Genomic DNA, 15978 nt, shown 5'->3' with positions numbered 1-15978 from the left:
CCTGGACTTCCAGTTTGTGTGTGTGTGTGCGGGCACGTGTGTGTCCGTGCACACTCACATCACATCACACACATCCGCTCGCCGCCGAGGGCTGTCAGAGTCCTGCAGGGTGTCAGCCTGATCTCCCCCTGGCTCGGGGGAGGAGCTCGTGCACGCGGCACTGACATGCAATTGAGTCCCTTGAAAACTAGCTCAATCAAACCAGGCAGTGGTGGGCTTTTTTTTTTTTTTTTTTTTGCTCTGCCCCCCATTTCTTTCAAAAAAACTCCAGAGGAATTTTTTTAGTTGCTCATTCTAAATGTTAATGAAGAAACATGTGAATTCAAGGACACAGAAGTGAGGAGCTGACTCAAGAGGTACAGAGACGCTGGAAACAAGTTTTCAGTCATTGAGAGACACGACGCTGAGAGGATGGCTGTCAGCGTTTCAGGAAGAGCTGTTTTGTTGGAAGTTGTTTATGGCAACAGCACCCCCGCTGCCACGAGGAGGTACCCGACGTCAGCTGTGGTCGTGAGCAGGACTTTGTGGTTTTATAAGGGTCGGTGGTGAGGGTTCTTCTGCCTTTCCCTCCCCAGAAGACCGTGGTCCAGCGGGCAGCTGCCTGGCTCAGAGGGGCCCAGCAGGAACCTGCTGTTGAGGAAACAAAAACCAGACACACAGACCAGGGCTCTAAGGGGTCCTGTGTGCAGGGCACCCACAGCCCTGGGCAGAATCCAGTTACTCACAACAGGACACAAAGGCTCTCGAGCAAATGCTTGGATGGCGCGTTAGAATTTCCCCAAATCCTGTAAGAAAGAAAAAGTGCCAGCGCTTCATCCTAGAAAAGACTGATGGTGACTAGGAGCTTGCAACAGTCCCTGATAAATCCCAGCAGTGCCGGGAACAACAGTCCTGCATTAGGGTGGGAAATGAGCGAGCATGAGTCTTCAGGGGAACCTGCGGGTAGGAATACCTGACAGACGTCAGGGCTGGACCTCGTCTCACAGAGCAAACTGGGGAAATTACGAGAAGCCGGTCTTGATGTAGTGTGTGCAGATGAGGGTGGGGACAGTGCTCCTGCCGGAGGCTGCACGAGACAAATCATACCTACTGCTGAGTCTTGGCTCATTTATTCACCTTTTCTTCATGATAACTCGGTACCCATGGTTCTTCCCTGGAGACAGCCAGCTTTGCATCCACTTCAGGACTGGTGTCTGGCCCCACCTCACGGGATTCAGTTTCACAGACAACGGCCTCAACTCTGCTCAGACAGGGGAATTCCAGAGACCTGGTCGCCCACTGACAGTGCAGAAGGAGGGGGGCAGGGGCAGCCCGGATGGCGCTCCGCATCCACAAGTCCCAATTGCCCACGGACATCATGAACTCTTTCTCTCCTTCTCCACAGCAGGAGCGAGTCTCAGGAGTGCCCGAAGTTGAGATGACGAAGGACTGCAATTTCTGATCGTACTTCTGAGGTATCTGGTGCTGCCAGGAGCCTGTGGGCAGGCACTTCAGAAGAAGTCATGAACATCCATAATCGTATGGGTTGCATTTCTCCAGTGGAGCCAAAGACCTGGAAAGTTTATGGCCTCTGAACACCAAGGTCCTTCCAGAGGAAATTTCTCCCAGTTTTTCCCTCATCCCTCCCAGCAAGGAGCTCGGTGCTGGGCTGACTGGGGAACATGAGATTCACAGAAGCAAACAGAAAGCACTGTCATCGCACACGATGCTCCCCGGGGTCAGACGGGGAGTAACCAGTTCTCGAGGCGAAAGCAATGAAGAAGAGTCTACCTGCATGTCACAGTCACCTCTACTTACAGAGAGGTCGAATTTTTCTTTTTAAATACAAGGGTTCACATCCACAAGAGGTAACTGAGAGGTTCAGGAGTGACTTCACATCCACTCCAAAGCCATTTCAGCTGCCAGAGTTCTGGGCTTCCAATAGTCAAATCCCAATGTGAGGGGTAGTTCCCAGGTATCACCCTGGCAAAGAGCAGCACTGACACTGTCTTAGAAATAGTTCTTCTGTCCAGTTTAATCATAACTCACTCAATGCTAAAAAATATTAAAATAGACGTCGACATTCCCCCCTAACTATGTTTATATATAAATCCCTGAGAAGGTACCTGTCAACTTGAAATTCACTATTTACAGTTAATAAACGTCAGGAGAGCAAGCAGACACCAGAGCCCCCTGCTCTGTACAGCGGGGCGGTGATGTCATTGGTCAGGAGAGCAAACTGAGACTCCCTTCCTAAAAGGAAAAAAAATGGGGGTGGGGCGAGGTAGGGGGACTGTGCCAAAATTCTACACAGAAGCAGCTGGCGAAATCTGCCATCAGTCCACCCTTGGGGGTTTGGAGGACATAGCAGGATAATCCAAAGGGACACTGTTGATCTCCCTTGATTGCCTTCCTCTTCTGCCCTTTTCAAACCTCAGAGTAGTGGAGCCAGGGATGATCAAGGCATTTAGCCAAATCTGGAGCAGAAAATAGGCAGAAAGGAAAGGAAAGGAAAGGAAAGGAAAGGAAAGGAGAGGAGAGGAGAGGAGAGGAGAGGAGAGGAGAGGGGAGGGGAGGGGAGGGGAGGGGAGGGGAGGGGAGGGGAGGGGAGGGGAGGGGAGAAGAGAAGAGAAAAAAGAAAAGAAAAGAAAAGAAAAGAAAAGAAAAGAAAAGAAAAGAAAAGAAAAGAAAAGAAAAGAAAAGAAAAGAAAGAGCAAGCAAGTGAGGAGGAAAGGAGACAGAAGGGACAGTAGGGACCATATGTGGTGACAGAGCTGAGGGGACATGTGGAGAGAAGGAGGTCGCCACCCATCAGTGCCCCTGTCTGTCACCGGCACTGGAAGAGAGGGGGCAGGGAGTGACCCCTTAATGAGAAAAATACAGCCAGCCATTCAAAGCAATGAGGGTGTATCAACACAAAAAATATCTCAAAGGACTGAACTGCCAGGGAGACAAGGGGTGTTTCTCTCCATCTCGGGGACCAGCTCTCATCTCACCCAAGAGTTCTTGGCCAACCCCTACTCATAGGCAAGTGGGTGACTCACAGCCAACTGACTGATACCAGTGATGCTCAGAGTGGGTCCTGCCCTTTGTGCCACTTTTCTTGTGTCTTTCTGGGATGAGGGAGGAACTCACTAAAATCTGGCTTTAAAAGCTGTGTTATCATCACACCTGTCTCCCAACAGGCTGGGTGCAGCCTGCCAGCCTGTTTATTGAGGTTTTTGGAGAGATGAGCGTGAGACACTCAACACCCGTGGGTGGGAGGAGAGGAGGGGAGGCTGGCGCCACCCACCCACATCACAAGACAGACCGGCACTCATCACCACATGGCCAGGGAGCACGATTTCCCCTGCGAATCCAGAGTTATAATAAAGAGCTTCCAAATCAGCCTATAATGTTTTAAGTCTATGGCTTCCAAGAAGGATAATATTTAAATAAAGTGCTGTTGGTAGTGCATATATGACAGATACTCTACAGCCCAGATGGGCAGAGATTCATTAGAATTTCTCAGTGCTTTGGAGATAAAAGGTAGGGACAGAAAACTCTCTCGGAGAGCACAGGGCCCAGGGCAAATCACACACGTGCGCTGCCAAAGTCCCACACCTTGGGAATTCTGCAAAGCCGGCGTGAGGGTGAAATGAACATCAGAGGCAGTCATCAAAGGGAAGTAAAAGCACTTCCACACCAGGGGTTCCTTTGGAACTGAGTCTCGAGGAGGAAACAACCGAGCTCACTCCAGGAGAATCTGCCTGAAACATGTTTGCTTAATATTCAATTCTAAGCCCCCACCCCCTAAGAATTTATCCCCGCCCCCTAGTTCAGTAGTTTGCAGAACTCCAGGTTCCTTATTCTTCTTGCATCTTTTTTACATTTTGAGATATCTGAATTCAATTTACCTAAGAGCATATATGACTTAATTTTATTATTCCTAATAATTCATTAAATTTACCCCCATTTTATTAAACAAGTTTTTTTCTCTTATGTCTATTCTTGAATGTGTTCAAGACTTTGTATCCAGTTTATCAAAAGTCCCTTGCTTAAAATGAACTTAATTCTAGCAATAAATATGTGCTTCTCTTTGCACTGTTTCATACTTTGATGATTGGCTTTTCTTCATTATTACCACTGTATGGACAAGAGAGCTTAAAAACTAAGATCCAAGGAAATCTGATTCTTCTATCTTACTTGATCATTTTTCTGTAAAAGTAAATTGCCTCCACCAAGTAGAAACAAACATTCAGCATCACTTGATCAAATTCAGAACATGCAGTGCTCATGGGCACCCACAATGAGATGAAAAGGCAGAGACCAAAACAAACAGCAAAAAAGGGGGAGAGTGTCACAAATTCTGTGCGAAATCAGAGATATTACAACTAATTATTGCTAGAAACGGTATTTTAAACAAAGGGTCTTCAGGCAAATGTGTTAAAAACCATCTTAAATACACTGGTAAAATGCTGTAAATCTGATTGTGATTAAAAATACAAAATTACGCAGAAAATGTTCTTTTGATAAACTGCTCCTAAAATTTTCTTAATTGAGGTTTTAAAGGCAGACTTTCAGGCAAAATGCCCACTAGGTGTACTGATGCTAGCCGAACTGATTTTACGCAGACTGATTTGTGTTTATGCCCAGTTCATTCTTGGTGCGGCCCAAACAGACAGGAACCGGTTTCTGGGCCCCTGAAGGAGCCTGTGGGCGCAGGGGTGCGCGGCGAGTGAAAGGCAAGCCCGGGGCGGGGGGCGCCCGGAGGCGCATCCTTCCCGGGACGGAGCCGCACGGCCTCCCCGCCGCCTCCTCTGGGGCTCCGGGCAGCAGCACCTCCGCGGCGGGCCTGGGCGTCCTGCCTCCCCGCGCCGGACGCACCTTCCGGGCGGCTGCCCCTCTCACGTCCTTCTCCTCCAGGACGGTGTCCGCTTCTCCTTCTGCGCCGCCGCCAGCCGCTGCTTCTCTGCTTCTTCCGCCTTCCTTTTCTCCTCCTTGGCCTCCTTGTACCGCCACTTGGGGAGCTGCAGGTGGGCGCTGTCCTTGGTGCTGCCCCTCGCCGCCCTCTCGGGCTGGAAGGTGGGCGCGGGCGCCTTGCTGATGCGCACTTTGGGGATGACCACGCCCGGCCGTACGCTGCTCCGCCGAAGCAGCTGCAGGGGCAGGAGGCTGGCCCTCCGCGGGGCAGCTGGCAGCTGGGGAGACGGGAGGCTGGCTCTGGGGGTCTCCTCTCTGGAGACCCCCGCCGCCGGGGAGGTCCGGAATGGTTGCTCGGTGCCCTCCGCCTTGTCCCTTTCCTGAGCTTGTGTGTCCGGGTCCCCCCGCGCCGCCAGGATTTCCTGAACCGCCAGCCGCCTTTTTCCCACACAGGGGGGGTCCTCGGGGCACACGGTCTGGCAAACAATGGCCACGGCGGGGTTGTAGAGGCTCGTGGTCATCCTGACCATGTGGTCCATAACCCCTCCATCCTCCAGGCCTTGGCGCGAGCGGGAGGTCAGCGCAGACCGCACAAATTCGGTGAGCCTCTGCAAGCAGTTTTTGGAGCCCGGAGGCTTCGGACCCGCCTCGAGGGGCAGTGGAAGCTCTGGTTTGTACTTTTCCCCAAACTGCTCCGCGCAGGGTCGCTCCAGCAGCCTCTGGAAGACGCGGACGGCTTCGAACCGTCCTGTGAAAGCCGCCCACTCCTGGGATGTCATCCCACGGCGGGAGTCCCTGGCCTGGACATCTGCCCCTGAAAACCATAGAGCAGAGACAGGAATGGATGGATGCAATGAAGATATTTTCCTTCCACAGGCAGAAAACGAAAGTCAATGAAATGGATCAAAGGCAAAACTTCCAAAACCTAGCAACCGCCTCCACCCTGGAACTGTGCCACCAGGATGAACCCACATGTGACAGTCACCTCACATGTGTTTACTGTTATAACACAACCTGCCTATGAGAGCTCCACTTAATGGTTCATCTTTCCTAAAAATAACCACCTAAACTCAGCTCCTAAACCGTGGGATTTTTTTTTTAATAGAGATAAGATTTCTTGGCTTTTCAGCAATGGAGTGATGGCCAGACCACAAAGGTACTTTGAAGCACTTGGCTGATGCTACTAAAATGTTCTAAAAATACTAACAGTAACTGTCACTGGCAAAGCACTTGGTGTCTCACTTATTTATCGTCTCCCTTTTTCCTCCGAGATGTGTTGTAAGGACACCTATGGTTCTTATTTTGCAAGAAATGTGTGGTCCTTCACTTTTCGTGCTGGTGGTAGTTGGTCATGAGTCTGTCATCTTTACCGGACTATGGACTTCTCCAGGACAGAGGCACATCTTAGTTGTCTTTGCTTCCTTAACACACATCATTCTGGCTGGTAGAGGCATGCATTTAATAAAAGTTTATTACAGAATAGATGGTAGTCACAGTGGAGGAGGGGACGGCTTGAGGCCCCGAAGCTGGTAAGAGAGAAGTCCTCACCTTGGGTCTCCTGGCCCTCAGCACCCACGCACTTCCCACCTCCCCACAGGGGGCCTCTTCCTCTACGACAGTTTTCTGTGTCAACATGACCAGGGTCTAGTACTCAGGGATTTAATCAAACTCTAATCTGGCCGACAGTGAAGGTCTTTTGTAGATACACTTAGCATCCATAAGCAGTTGACTTTATTTTTTTTAAACACTTTTATTGTGGTATGGTTCCTGTAAACTACATATTCCAGATGGACAATTTGATGAATTTTGATAGATGTAGACACCCATGAAACCACCACCACAATCAAGCTAGCTAACATTTCCATCACTCCCCACAACGAGGAGATTATCACCAAAAACATGAGCTGTATCCAACCAGCTGAGGGCCTTAGGAGCCAAAGCTGAGCTTTCCCAGAGAAGAAAGAATTCAGCCTCAAGACAGCAGCATCCGCTGCTGCCCACGTTTCCAGCCCACTGGCTGGTCCTACAGATTCCAGGCTTACCCACCCCCCGAATCACGTGAGCCAGTTCCCTCAGATAACTCTCTTAGTATGTGCCTCCCATTGGTTCTGACTTTTGGAAAAGTGACTCCTACATCCTCACAGTCTCCCTTACAAGAGTCGTTTCCTTAGTAAATCTCCCCCACACCACCCCCTACCCCCTCCTAACATTGCAAAGGTAAACTTCAGCCCAGCCTGATGGAATGTTCATACGTTTCAGCGTGGCAGTAAAATAGAAATTAATAAGGAACTGCTGTTCAGTTCATCCTGGTCCAATCTCAGCCCCATCTACAGTTAAAACTCATTCAGGATTTCAAGTCCCACTGGTCATATTTCCACTGGCAAAGCAATGTGGGGAAGCAGGGCAATTATCTAGTCCGCAAATTCCAGAGGGCCAAGCCCGGCAGAGTCTTCTGCATTTACATCCCGCTCAGCCCCGGGTGTGATGACTGGTGAGAATGTGCTGAACCAGGGGAGGGGAGCAGGGGGGCTCAGGCTTCCCTGCCCCGCAGCCCCCAGTGGCCCCATGGCCCAGGCAGACCCACAGCTCACCTGAGTTCACCTGGCAATGCTCTTAATTCTGTGACACATTAAAGAACAGCCATCTTAGGAGAGTAGTAATTATTTGGAACTGGAAATCAGGATGGAACTCATTAGCTAGAGGACAATTTATAAACTGACTAAAAGGGAAAGGGGGCAGTAAAAATGTCATTGCAAAAAATAGATGACACATTAAACCTTAATTAATTGCATGTCACTTGAAAAGGAACAAACTGCAAAATTAAAATCTTAATGAACATGGCTTGAAAGAGACATTTTTCAAATGCTAATGGAAAACTAAAGGAACAGCTGTCAAAAGTTTAGCACACCTCTTCCTTTCCAAAACAACCTCGGAAAATACAGAGACTCCAAGGAACAAAGGCCATTCTGACTGTAATGCGGCCCGAGAATCTGAGTCAGGATATAAATAAGGGGTTCACTTCCTTAAGAAATTACCATTAAGGGTAATATGAAAGGCCTGGACACAGTCATTAAATCATGAAACACAAGCGCCAATGGTTAGCACTTCACACACATACCTTTCAGAGAACATGGAGCATCTCTAAAAGGCCAGGGTACATGTCTTCTGCCCGTGAGACGGCTGGCATCCTCACCCCCTTCCCTCTGTTGTTTCGCCCAGGGCTCCAGCCACACAGACAAGAGCTGGGCTCCTGCCAGTGAGTCCACTTGCTGCCATACTCAGCGCTGTGAGCCGTCTGCACAGAATCCTCTGTTTCAAGCAAGGTGCAGTTCTAGGCAATGCACCCTGACAGGTCTAATCCTGAGTTCCACAGTCTCGGCACTGCGGACATTTAGGGCCAGATCACCATTTGCTGCGGGGGCTGTCCTGTGCACTGGGGGACTTCCAGTGGCACCCCTGGTCTCTGCACACTAGATGCCAGTAGCACCTGACCAGCTGTGACAGTCAAAAATGTCCCCGGGGAACCACACACATCTCCACCCCAGTAAGGATTATTCATCTAACCTGTATGACTTGCCATCTTATTCCCTGCTTTCCCAGCCTCCCTTACCGCTGGTCAGCGAGCCCCAAAGAGAAGGCTGCTGCATCCTGATCAAAGGGACCGATGTTGGCGATCACGAGGTGACCAGTCAACAAGCAGGAAAGTGGGGAGTCGGAGGGGGGCGTGTGGGAAGCTGGGTACACAAGAGGAAGAAACCTGGGTCTGTGGTGTCCTCATGGAATCTGGGGTCAGCTCTTCACGGTGACTGCCAACCTCAAGACTCCTAGTGAGCTGAGACAAATAGACAGGTGATTATTTTCTTTAAGCCACTGCCAAGTCAAGGTTTCTGTTATTGGAAGCAGAAAGCACTCTAAATTCTAAAAAACAATCTACTTTCTATCACTCGTTCATAGGGTGCTTCCCCCAAGAGTCAAGGCCAGGTCCACGCAGGACCAGCCGGAGGCAGGCAGAGCCCCGGATGCATCACTTCCTTTTCTATTTCTCTGCAAGCCCTCACCCCACCCAGCTTACCTGCCCTTCCAAGCCCAGCTCTGGTCCCTCCCTCTCCCGCCAAGAGGCCTTCCCGGTCACACAGGACCCCTGTGGTCGACTGGTCCTTGCAGGCCTCCTGTGCCACCTCTGGCCTGTATCTTGGGCACGTGGGGTATATCTACTACTTCTCGCCCCACCCACACCACCCCCAGGCATTCCAGTCTTTCCCAGGGTCTCAGCCAGGTTGACTCCCATTTGCCCGCAGGGTAATGGGCTACTGAGCTCACTGTAGTTAGTTTTCCAGAATTCCTGGTCTTGCTTCCTCACCCCTCGCCGGCTTCCCAGCATTGCTTTCCAGAACGACTCCTTGCCCCTAGCTGGTCTCAGAGTCTGCCTTCATGGGGCCCAGGCTAAGACAGTGCCCTCAGTAGGATGGAATGCCTGCCTCTGAGCCCTTTCTCTGACTAATAACTTAAAACTATTCCAACGTGGCGAATTCTTAGGTCACAGGAAATTCATGTTTTCTTTTATAAACAGAAAGAAACCTCTGGAGTGATACCATATCCTCAGGGCTTTCCAGAAACACACAGTCAGGGCTTGCCTCGGACAAGGATGACCACACAGTCAGCAGTGGGGGTGCCTCTGCTCTGTTCATTACACAAGCCGCTTACACCCTCTTTTCTGTCTGCTTTGATCCCCGCAATCACGGGGAGATTCAAGGTCTCTGTTTGCTCGTTTGCTTCCCAAACGTGGCAGCACACACACCACACTTCAGGTTGGAAAGCCAGCTCTCTTGAGCCAGTGTGAAATCTCCCAACCTTCTCTGAGTTCTGCTTCCCTTCAGAGAAAACCTCCACACAGCTTCTCAGAGCCACTCTATTTTAAATAGACCTGCCACTTTGGGATGTTAATATTCCACTGAATTAACAAGCTTCTGCAGCTCTCCCGCCGCAACCCCGCACCCTTGTGACTTTTACCAGCAGAGTCGGCATTGTCCCTTGTGAAGCCAAAAACCAAAGAGCCAATAAGTCAACCTTCCAGAACCTGGTTTTAGTTTTATTCAAAGCCTAAGCTCTGGTAATTCTAACGTTACTCCGTTCTGCCTGACAAGGTTAGAGAAGAGCTGGTAAGCGCATATAGATTATGAGCTATTGGAAAGTCTGTAGACTTTAGGAGGGCATCCAACTCAGCAACTCATCGTTCCTAAAAGGAAATGGTTCTTGCTGACTATAATGAAATCGCGACTCGGAAATCCAACCCAGGTGCAGAAGTACACTCAGGTACAGAAGAATACTGCACTGGAAAAAAAAAAAAAGAGAGGAGACGGTGATACACATTTCACCCTAAGCATTAACATGTTATCATGCTGTGCCTTTTGATTTAGAATGACCACGGGATGACCACTCTGTGACTTGCTCTCACGGTACCTTTCTCAAGTGGACATAAAAGAAATTTCCAAAAGAAATGCCCAGATTTGGTGATCTTCACAGGCTTTAGTTTTTCTTAATATTGATACATTCAAATGGAAATAAGACTTCAAAACATTGTTTAATATTTTTATTAAATTGTTTAAATATCTCAGGTGTCCTTATTGCTATGTACCACACCCAGGGAAGACATTCACTCACATGTTGTTTTTTTCTTTTAAAACATATACACATCTACTGAGAAAGGAGAATGTAATGCACTTTCCTGGGAAAAAGTATAAGCTAAAGGCAATAGTAGAAAATGAAAATATTCTACGAGCTGGACAAGGACAGCCTTAGTGGGCAGCTCAAAAGCCGCCTGAGAGAGGTGTCAGATTTTTGTTCTGAGAAGGAATACGGAACAAGCTGGAAGGAGGGCTGCATGTAAGAGGGACAGATTCTCTTTGCACTTCTTCCATTGTTTCCCATTTACATGAGTTACATCCGCGGTTTTCAGCAAGAGGCGACTTCCCCACCAGGGGACACTCTACATCGCATGGAGATATTTTCGGTGGTCAAAACTGGGGGGTGTTACATCACCTAGCGGGCAGAGTTCAGGGGTTCTGCTAAACACCCTACGAGCCCCAGGAAGAATTATCTGCCCCCAGACGCCAGCAGTGCCAGGATTAAGAAACCTCACCTTACATGTTTGCTATCCCCCTTGAGAAGCATCTCACCACAAGATATTTTTCAAAGGGAAAAACATACCATAGGTTTTCGTTCACATAATAATCATTGAACACCGAAATCCCCCCGTAACAATAATGACAACACTGACTGTGCGCTCCCTCCACACCAGGCACGCATCCTAGGGCCGTCCACCCGTGAACCCATTCAGCCCCCGGCCTGACCTCCTGCGCAAGCTACTGACATTCACCGCATTTTACAGAAGAGGGGCCCAGCCCAAGCAGGAGGGGACTGGCCTGGAGTACAGAGAGGCTGAGTGGAGGAGCTGGAGTTTGAGACCAGGGATCCTGATTTCCAAGTTGGTTGTATGTGTCCTTCTGCTCTGACCACGTGCAGCTCAGGGATGGCCGCCCTGGGTCTGCACTCGTGTGGGTACTTCTAGGCTTTGCTGGGGTTGTGCTCACAGAGGAGGAAACAGAAGAGGGAGGGTATATAAAACCTAATGCCAAATTTGTTACCCAAATAACTGAGTGGGGAGAAAACCCGTTAGCACTGGACGCTGCCCCTAAGCAGTGAGACCACCTCTTGTGAGATCTGAAAGGTGGTTCTGTGATCCTGTAAAGGCCTGAAACCTCCACCAGACCAGGGAAAAGAATGACAGCAAGCCCTGCGCACTTCCAGAGTGACTGGAAGGCAACTGGCCTAGAAACAGAAGGGTTTGTAATTCAGATTCTCGGGGGAAAACGCCTGGATTGACATCGTAAGTTTTGGTTGTAAAAGTAAATTGCTAAAAATCTACACTCAATTATAATGATATCCAGAAGCAGCAAAAGCAGGGGAAGTGCCTCTCAGACACAAAAGCGGCAGAGTCCCCTAATTGGGAGGTGCCGCCCCTCACTGACGCCGCTGATCCAGGACCCGCAGGGCCTCAACTCCCCAGAAACTGGCAACCGCTTTAAAGAAAATGACACCGTCGCTGAGTCAACAGCACAATCAATAGGACTAATTTTAATGAGGATCTTTTTTTATTGCCAAGAAGGTTTTCATCTTCGAAGCCTCCATCTTCGCTTACTGAATTTGTTTTTCTTACAGCATCCCCTGACGCCCTCCAGTTGAAGCAAGAGAGAAAAACAATCCAACGCAGGCTGTGAATCCTATACCCTGATCTAATCAAGAGTGAAAGGACAGATGGCCTCAGACTAGGGGACACGACTCACTGGTGGGTGTCAAAACCCTGTCATGAACAAGGAGTAAAGACTGAGAAACTTCTGGGGACCGGAAAAGACTGGGGACATGGGACAACTAAATGTGGGAGCCAGGCTGTGATGCTGGAACAGAAAGGGGGCATTAATGGAAGAACTGATGAAATCTGAATAAAGCCTGGGGTTTACTGACTAGTCGTGTGTAGCTTCAGCCTCTTGGTAAGATGTTAACACAGGGCGCTGAGTGAGGGCTGAGTGTGCGCTCTCTCTACGATTCTGTCACTTTTCCATATACCTAAAGTTATTCCAAAATAGATTTTGTTTTAAATAGAAGATTCTATTTTTAATAAAATAAATTTTATTTAAAAAAAAAAAAGCAGCAGCAGCAAGTTGCCTAAACAGAACTGCTGGTCTAGACTGATGCCTGGAAGAATTTTAATTCTGTCCTCAAGATACTGAGATGGGGGAATGCCACCCCTCTGGGAGCACATAGAATGAATGCCTGGACCCAGTGCCAAGAACAAAACCAAAATAAATTAAGGTAATGAAATTAAATAATGTGACATCAGCATCTCCCACTGAGTGAGACTGAGGGGTCAGATGCTCCCGCGGCGCCCAGCCCTTCACGTACATTTCCTCGTTTAATTCTCAGAATAACTCAAGAAGGTTGTGCTGGAAAGATGATCACTGATTCCACTTTAGAGTGAAAGAGAAAAACTGGAGAACAGTCGCGGGCAATTCAGCTTCGTAATTCATTCAACCTGTCAGAGAGTTTACAAAGTGGTGTCGTGGTTCATCCTCAGGGCGGTGGGAAGAAGTCACTGCCCCCATTTCACAGATGAGGACAGGGAGGCTCAGAGAAGGAAGGGCTTCCTCCAAGATAAGGAGGCCGCAAAGGGCAAAGGGGGGCTGCAGCCCCAGAATGTTCCACTCGGTGACACAGCGTAGAAGGAAACGGCCACGCATTGAGACTGAGACCCCTATTCCACGAGTCCCCCTGCCACCCCGGCTTATGATTAACTTCTCTACCCAAAACTGTAATCCCTTTGTTGTTCCCCAACCCCTGTTCCCCTCAGGATTGATGGGTATCAAAGAAAAAGGGGGACTGAAACCTAGCAGGACCCTGCAGGGCCTCCCAGGTACAAAAGCCCCTCCGTGTCCCCTGTTTCTTTTTTGTAGAAAAAAGGCTTTATTTAGTGTCCTTCCCAAAGCTTCAAAGAGCAGCCTGGAGCAGTTAACGGCTAGCACGAGTCACAGGACCCCTGGTCCCTCCGGAAGGGGCAGACATAACACTCTGACGCACGTCTTTGACTTGTTCTACTTTGCCCACCTTCAACAGGACCGTCTTGCCACTCAGAGCCAAGACCAGACCACACAGTTCTGAAGAAGAACAAATACAGGCAGGAAGAAGCCCACAGGGGACAAGGAGGGCTGTCCTGTGGGGTGACCAGTGCTGCGACCTCCCACCCGCCCTGGAAACAGGTGCTTTCGCTTTTGTTTGTTTCAGCGCGAATGATGACAGCCATACACTAGGCTGGTTCTAGGGGGTGATGCCTCCCTTCCACACACATTTATTCCTTAAAGGAGCAAACCCGGCACTTCCCGGGACCGCAGGGCCACACAGGACAGGTGGGGGCGTACCTGCTAGCATCAGGGCTCGGATGCACTCCGTTCGGCCCTGCATGGCGGCTTTCATCAGGGCCGTGAACCCAAAATCATTCCTCCTTTCAAGGTCAAGGCCGGGGAAATAGTTCAACAAGTAGTTGGTGATGGTGACGTGTCCTGCGAAGAGAATTGCACACGTGCATTAACCACACTCCACAAAGAGCGCGCCTTCCAGAGAGGCCTTCCTGCTGAGAGAGAGAGAAATGTTGCATGGCCAAACTCCAGGGCCAGCCTGTCTGGGGGGGGGGGGATGTGTTTGCCTCTCAGGCTGCAAGAAGTAATTCTCACGAGTGCAGGAAACACAGGCCCGCCCTGGCCATGGTGTGGCTGCCTCCGGTTCTTGTTCCCTCTGCCAACCCACTTGGAAACCCAGCTGTCCTGTCAACCTGTTAAAGAGGGAACATGGTGGGCAAGGATGCTGCAGGGATGGCGTGTGAAAATGCAGAGCTAGCCCCATGCAGACACTGCCTGGTCAGGGGGTGGTCCTGGATGCTGTCAGCTCCCTGCAGATGCCAACGCAAGCAGGTGCAAAACGGGAAATGAAACTTGAAGCCATTCCCTGGAACTCCGGGGCTTCAGAGATTCAGGGAGGAGAAAAGACATCATCTCATCATAATAGCAACACGGTATGCCAGTGCACGCTGCCACCCTGCTACTTACCTCTCTCTCTCTCTCTCTCTCTCTCTCTCTCTCTCTCACACACACACACACACACACACACACACACAGAGGCAGGGAATACAGGCAGTGTGACTACCCAGACCCTCAGCCATAAACCCAAGCAGTTAAGGACAGTCATTTGAGAATACGGATTTCTCGCCTTCATCACCTTGCACTTCCAAAAGGGCCTGACTTTCTGCTCATCCCCAGAGGATTTTCAAAAAGCCCACGTGCTCTTAGACTGCAGTGACTAAGGAGAACACATGTGAGAGCAGTGTTCCCAGATTCTCCAGCCTCGCCCATGCAAAACCAAAATGGAGCAGAGAGCTCCTCCCACAGAAGGCTCTGGGCCATGGGAAGAGGCTCCTGGGTCAATTATCCATGCTGCCCGAGGCCCACTGGCCACACTGCTCAAGTCCTCATGTGAAATGACACGCCATCCTCCCCTTAGACCCTTCAGTCCCTCAGAGGAGGGTTCCGTCCCCGGCATTGCTGACACCCAGAGCCGCACTGTTCCTTGTCATAGGGCTGTCTTGGGCACCGCAGGACGGACAGCAGCACCCCTGGGCGCCACCCACCAGATGCCGGCAGCTACTGTGCCCTCCCTCCCAGGTCTGACAACCAAAAACACCTCCAGACATTGCTGAGTGTCCCCTGTGGGTGCGGAATCACTGCTGTTGAAACCATTGAGCTGGAGGCTCAGACCTCACTGTTTCGGGACCAGGAGGGGAGAGGGAGCTCCCCTGCTTCCCTGTACCCTGGCCCCTGCACCCTCCAGCCTGCCTCCTGGCTGCCTTCTCCATCCTGACCCCTCTGGTGGTGGCTAACACCCTTTAGGGTATTAGCAACCTGCAGAAGTTCTCTCCTGAGCCCGGCTGGGGGGCCTGGCTGCCCAGTCTCCATCCTCATATGCTGAGGATTCAGCTCCAAACTCCGCCCCCCAACCCCCACCCAGTGCACGTGCCTTGGAAACACCCACAGTCGGGGGCGCTGGTGTGGAGCTGGTGGACGTTTAACTGCACTCCCTGCTCCCCGCAGGGAGGCCTCTGCCCCACAGGGAAGCCAGGGCCCCTGAGGCTCCTTTCCCGGCTGGTCTCGGGAAGGGTGCTGGGTGCGATGTGAGACATGGCAGAGGAGGTGAGGCCTCCTCCAGAGGGCGGGGAGCCCCGAGACACGAGGGGCCTCCCAAGGCTCGGTCACCTTGCTCTGCAGACTGGGAGGCGGAGGGAGCCAAGGCCCTCAGCACAGCATCCAGCATCTCGGAGAATCCCCTCCCTGCTGCAGCGACGCCTCCTGGGCCTTCGATCCCCTTCCTGCCGGTGCCGCCGTGCATGCCCCACCTTAAGTCCTCCCAGGGTGGGGGCTGTCCTTTCATCACACCCTGGCGAGACGACCATCAGGCAGGGACCCAAATTCCCTCCTTGCATGGCACCCAGACACCGCC

The 15978-nt window shown here is 50.7% G+C and overlaps 1 protein-coding gene across 2 annotated transcripts in view; it reads right to left on the bottom strand.

The window, feature by feature from the left end:
* Nucleotides 1-2586: 2586 nt before the first annotated feature.
* Nucleotides 2587-15978, bottom strand: part of ANKRD33B (ankyrin repeat domain 33B) — a 73721-nt gene continuing 60329 nt past the window's right edge. Inside the window, exons 3-4 of one of the 2 annotated variants that reach the window (XM_031440720.2) lie at nt 13851-13991; nt 2587-5695 (exon numbers count right to left, since the gene is read on the bottom strand). In XM_031440720.2, coding sequence (XP_031296580.2) covers nt 4866-5695; nt 13851-13991 — 971 coding nt within the window. In that variant the 3' untranslated portion in view covers nt 2587-4865. The remainder of the gene's footprint in view (nt 5696-13850; nt 13992-15978) is intronic. The other variant, XM_064479556.1, reaches the window with a different exon arrangement.

The sequence above is a fragment of the Camelus dromedarius genome, chromosome 3 (genome assembly GCF_036321535.1).
Source record: "Camelus dromedarius isolate mCamDro1 chromosome 3, mCamDro1.pat, whole genome shotgun sequence".
NCBI lineage: Eukaryota > Metazoa > Chordata > Mammalia > Artiodactyla > Camelidae > Camelus > Camelus dromedarius.
The sequence above is the reverse complement of the archived record's forward strand: the minus strand, read 5'-3'. Positions and strand labels throughout refer to the sequence as shown.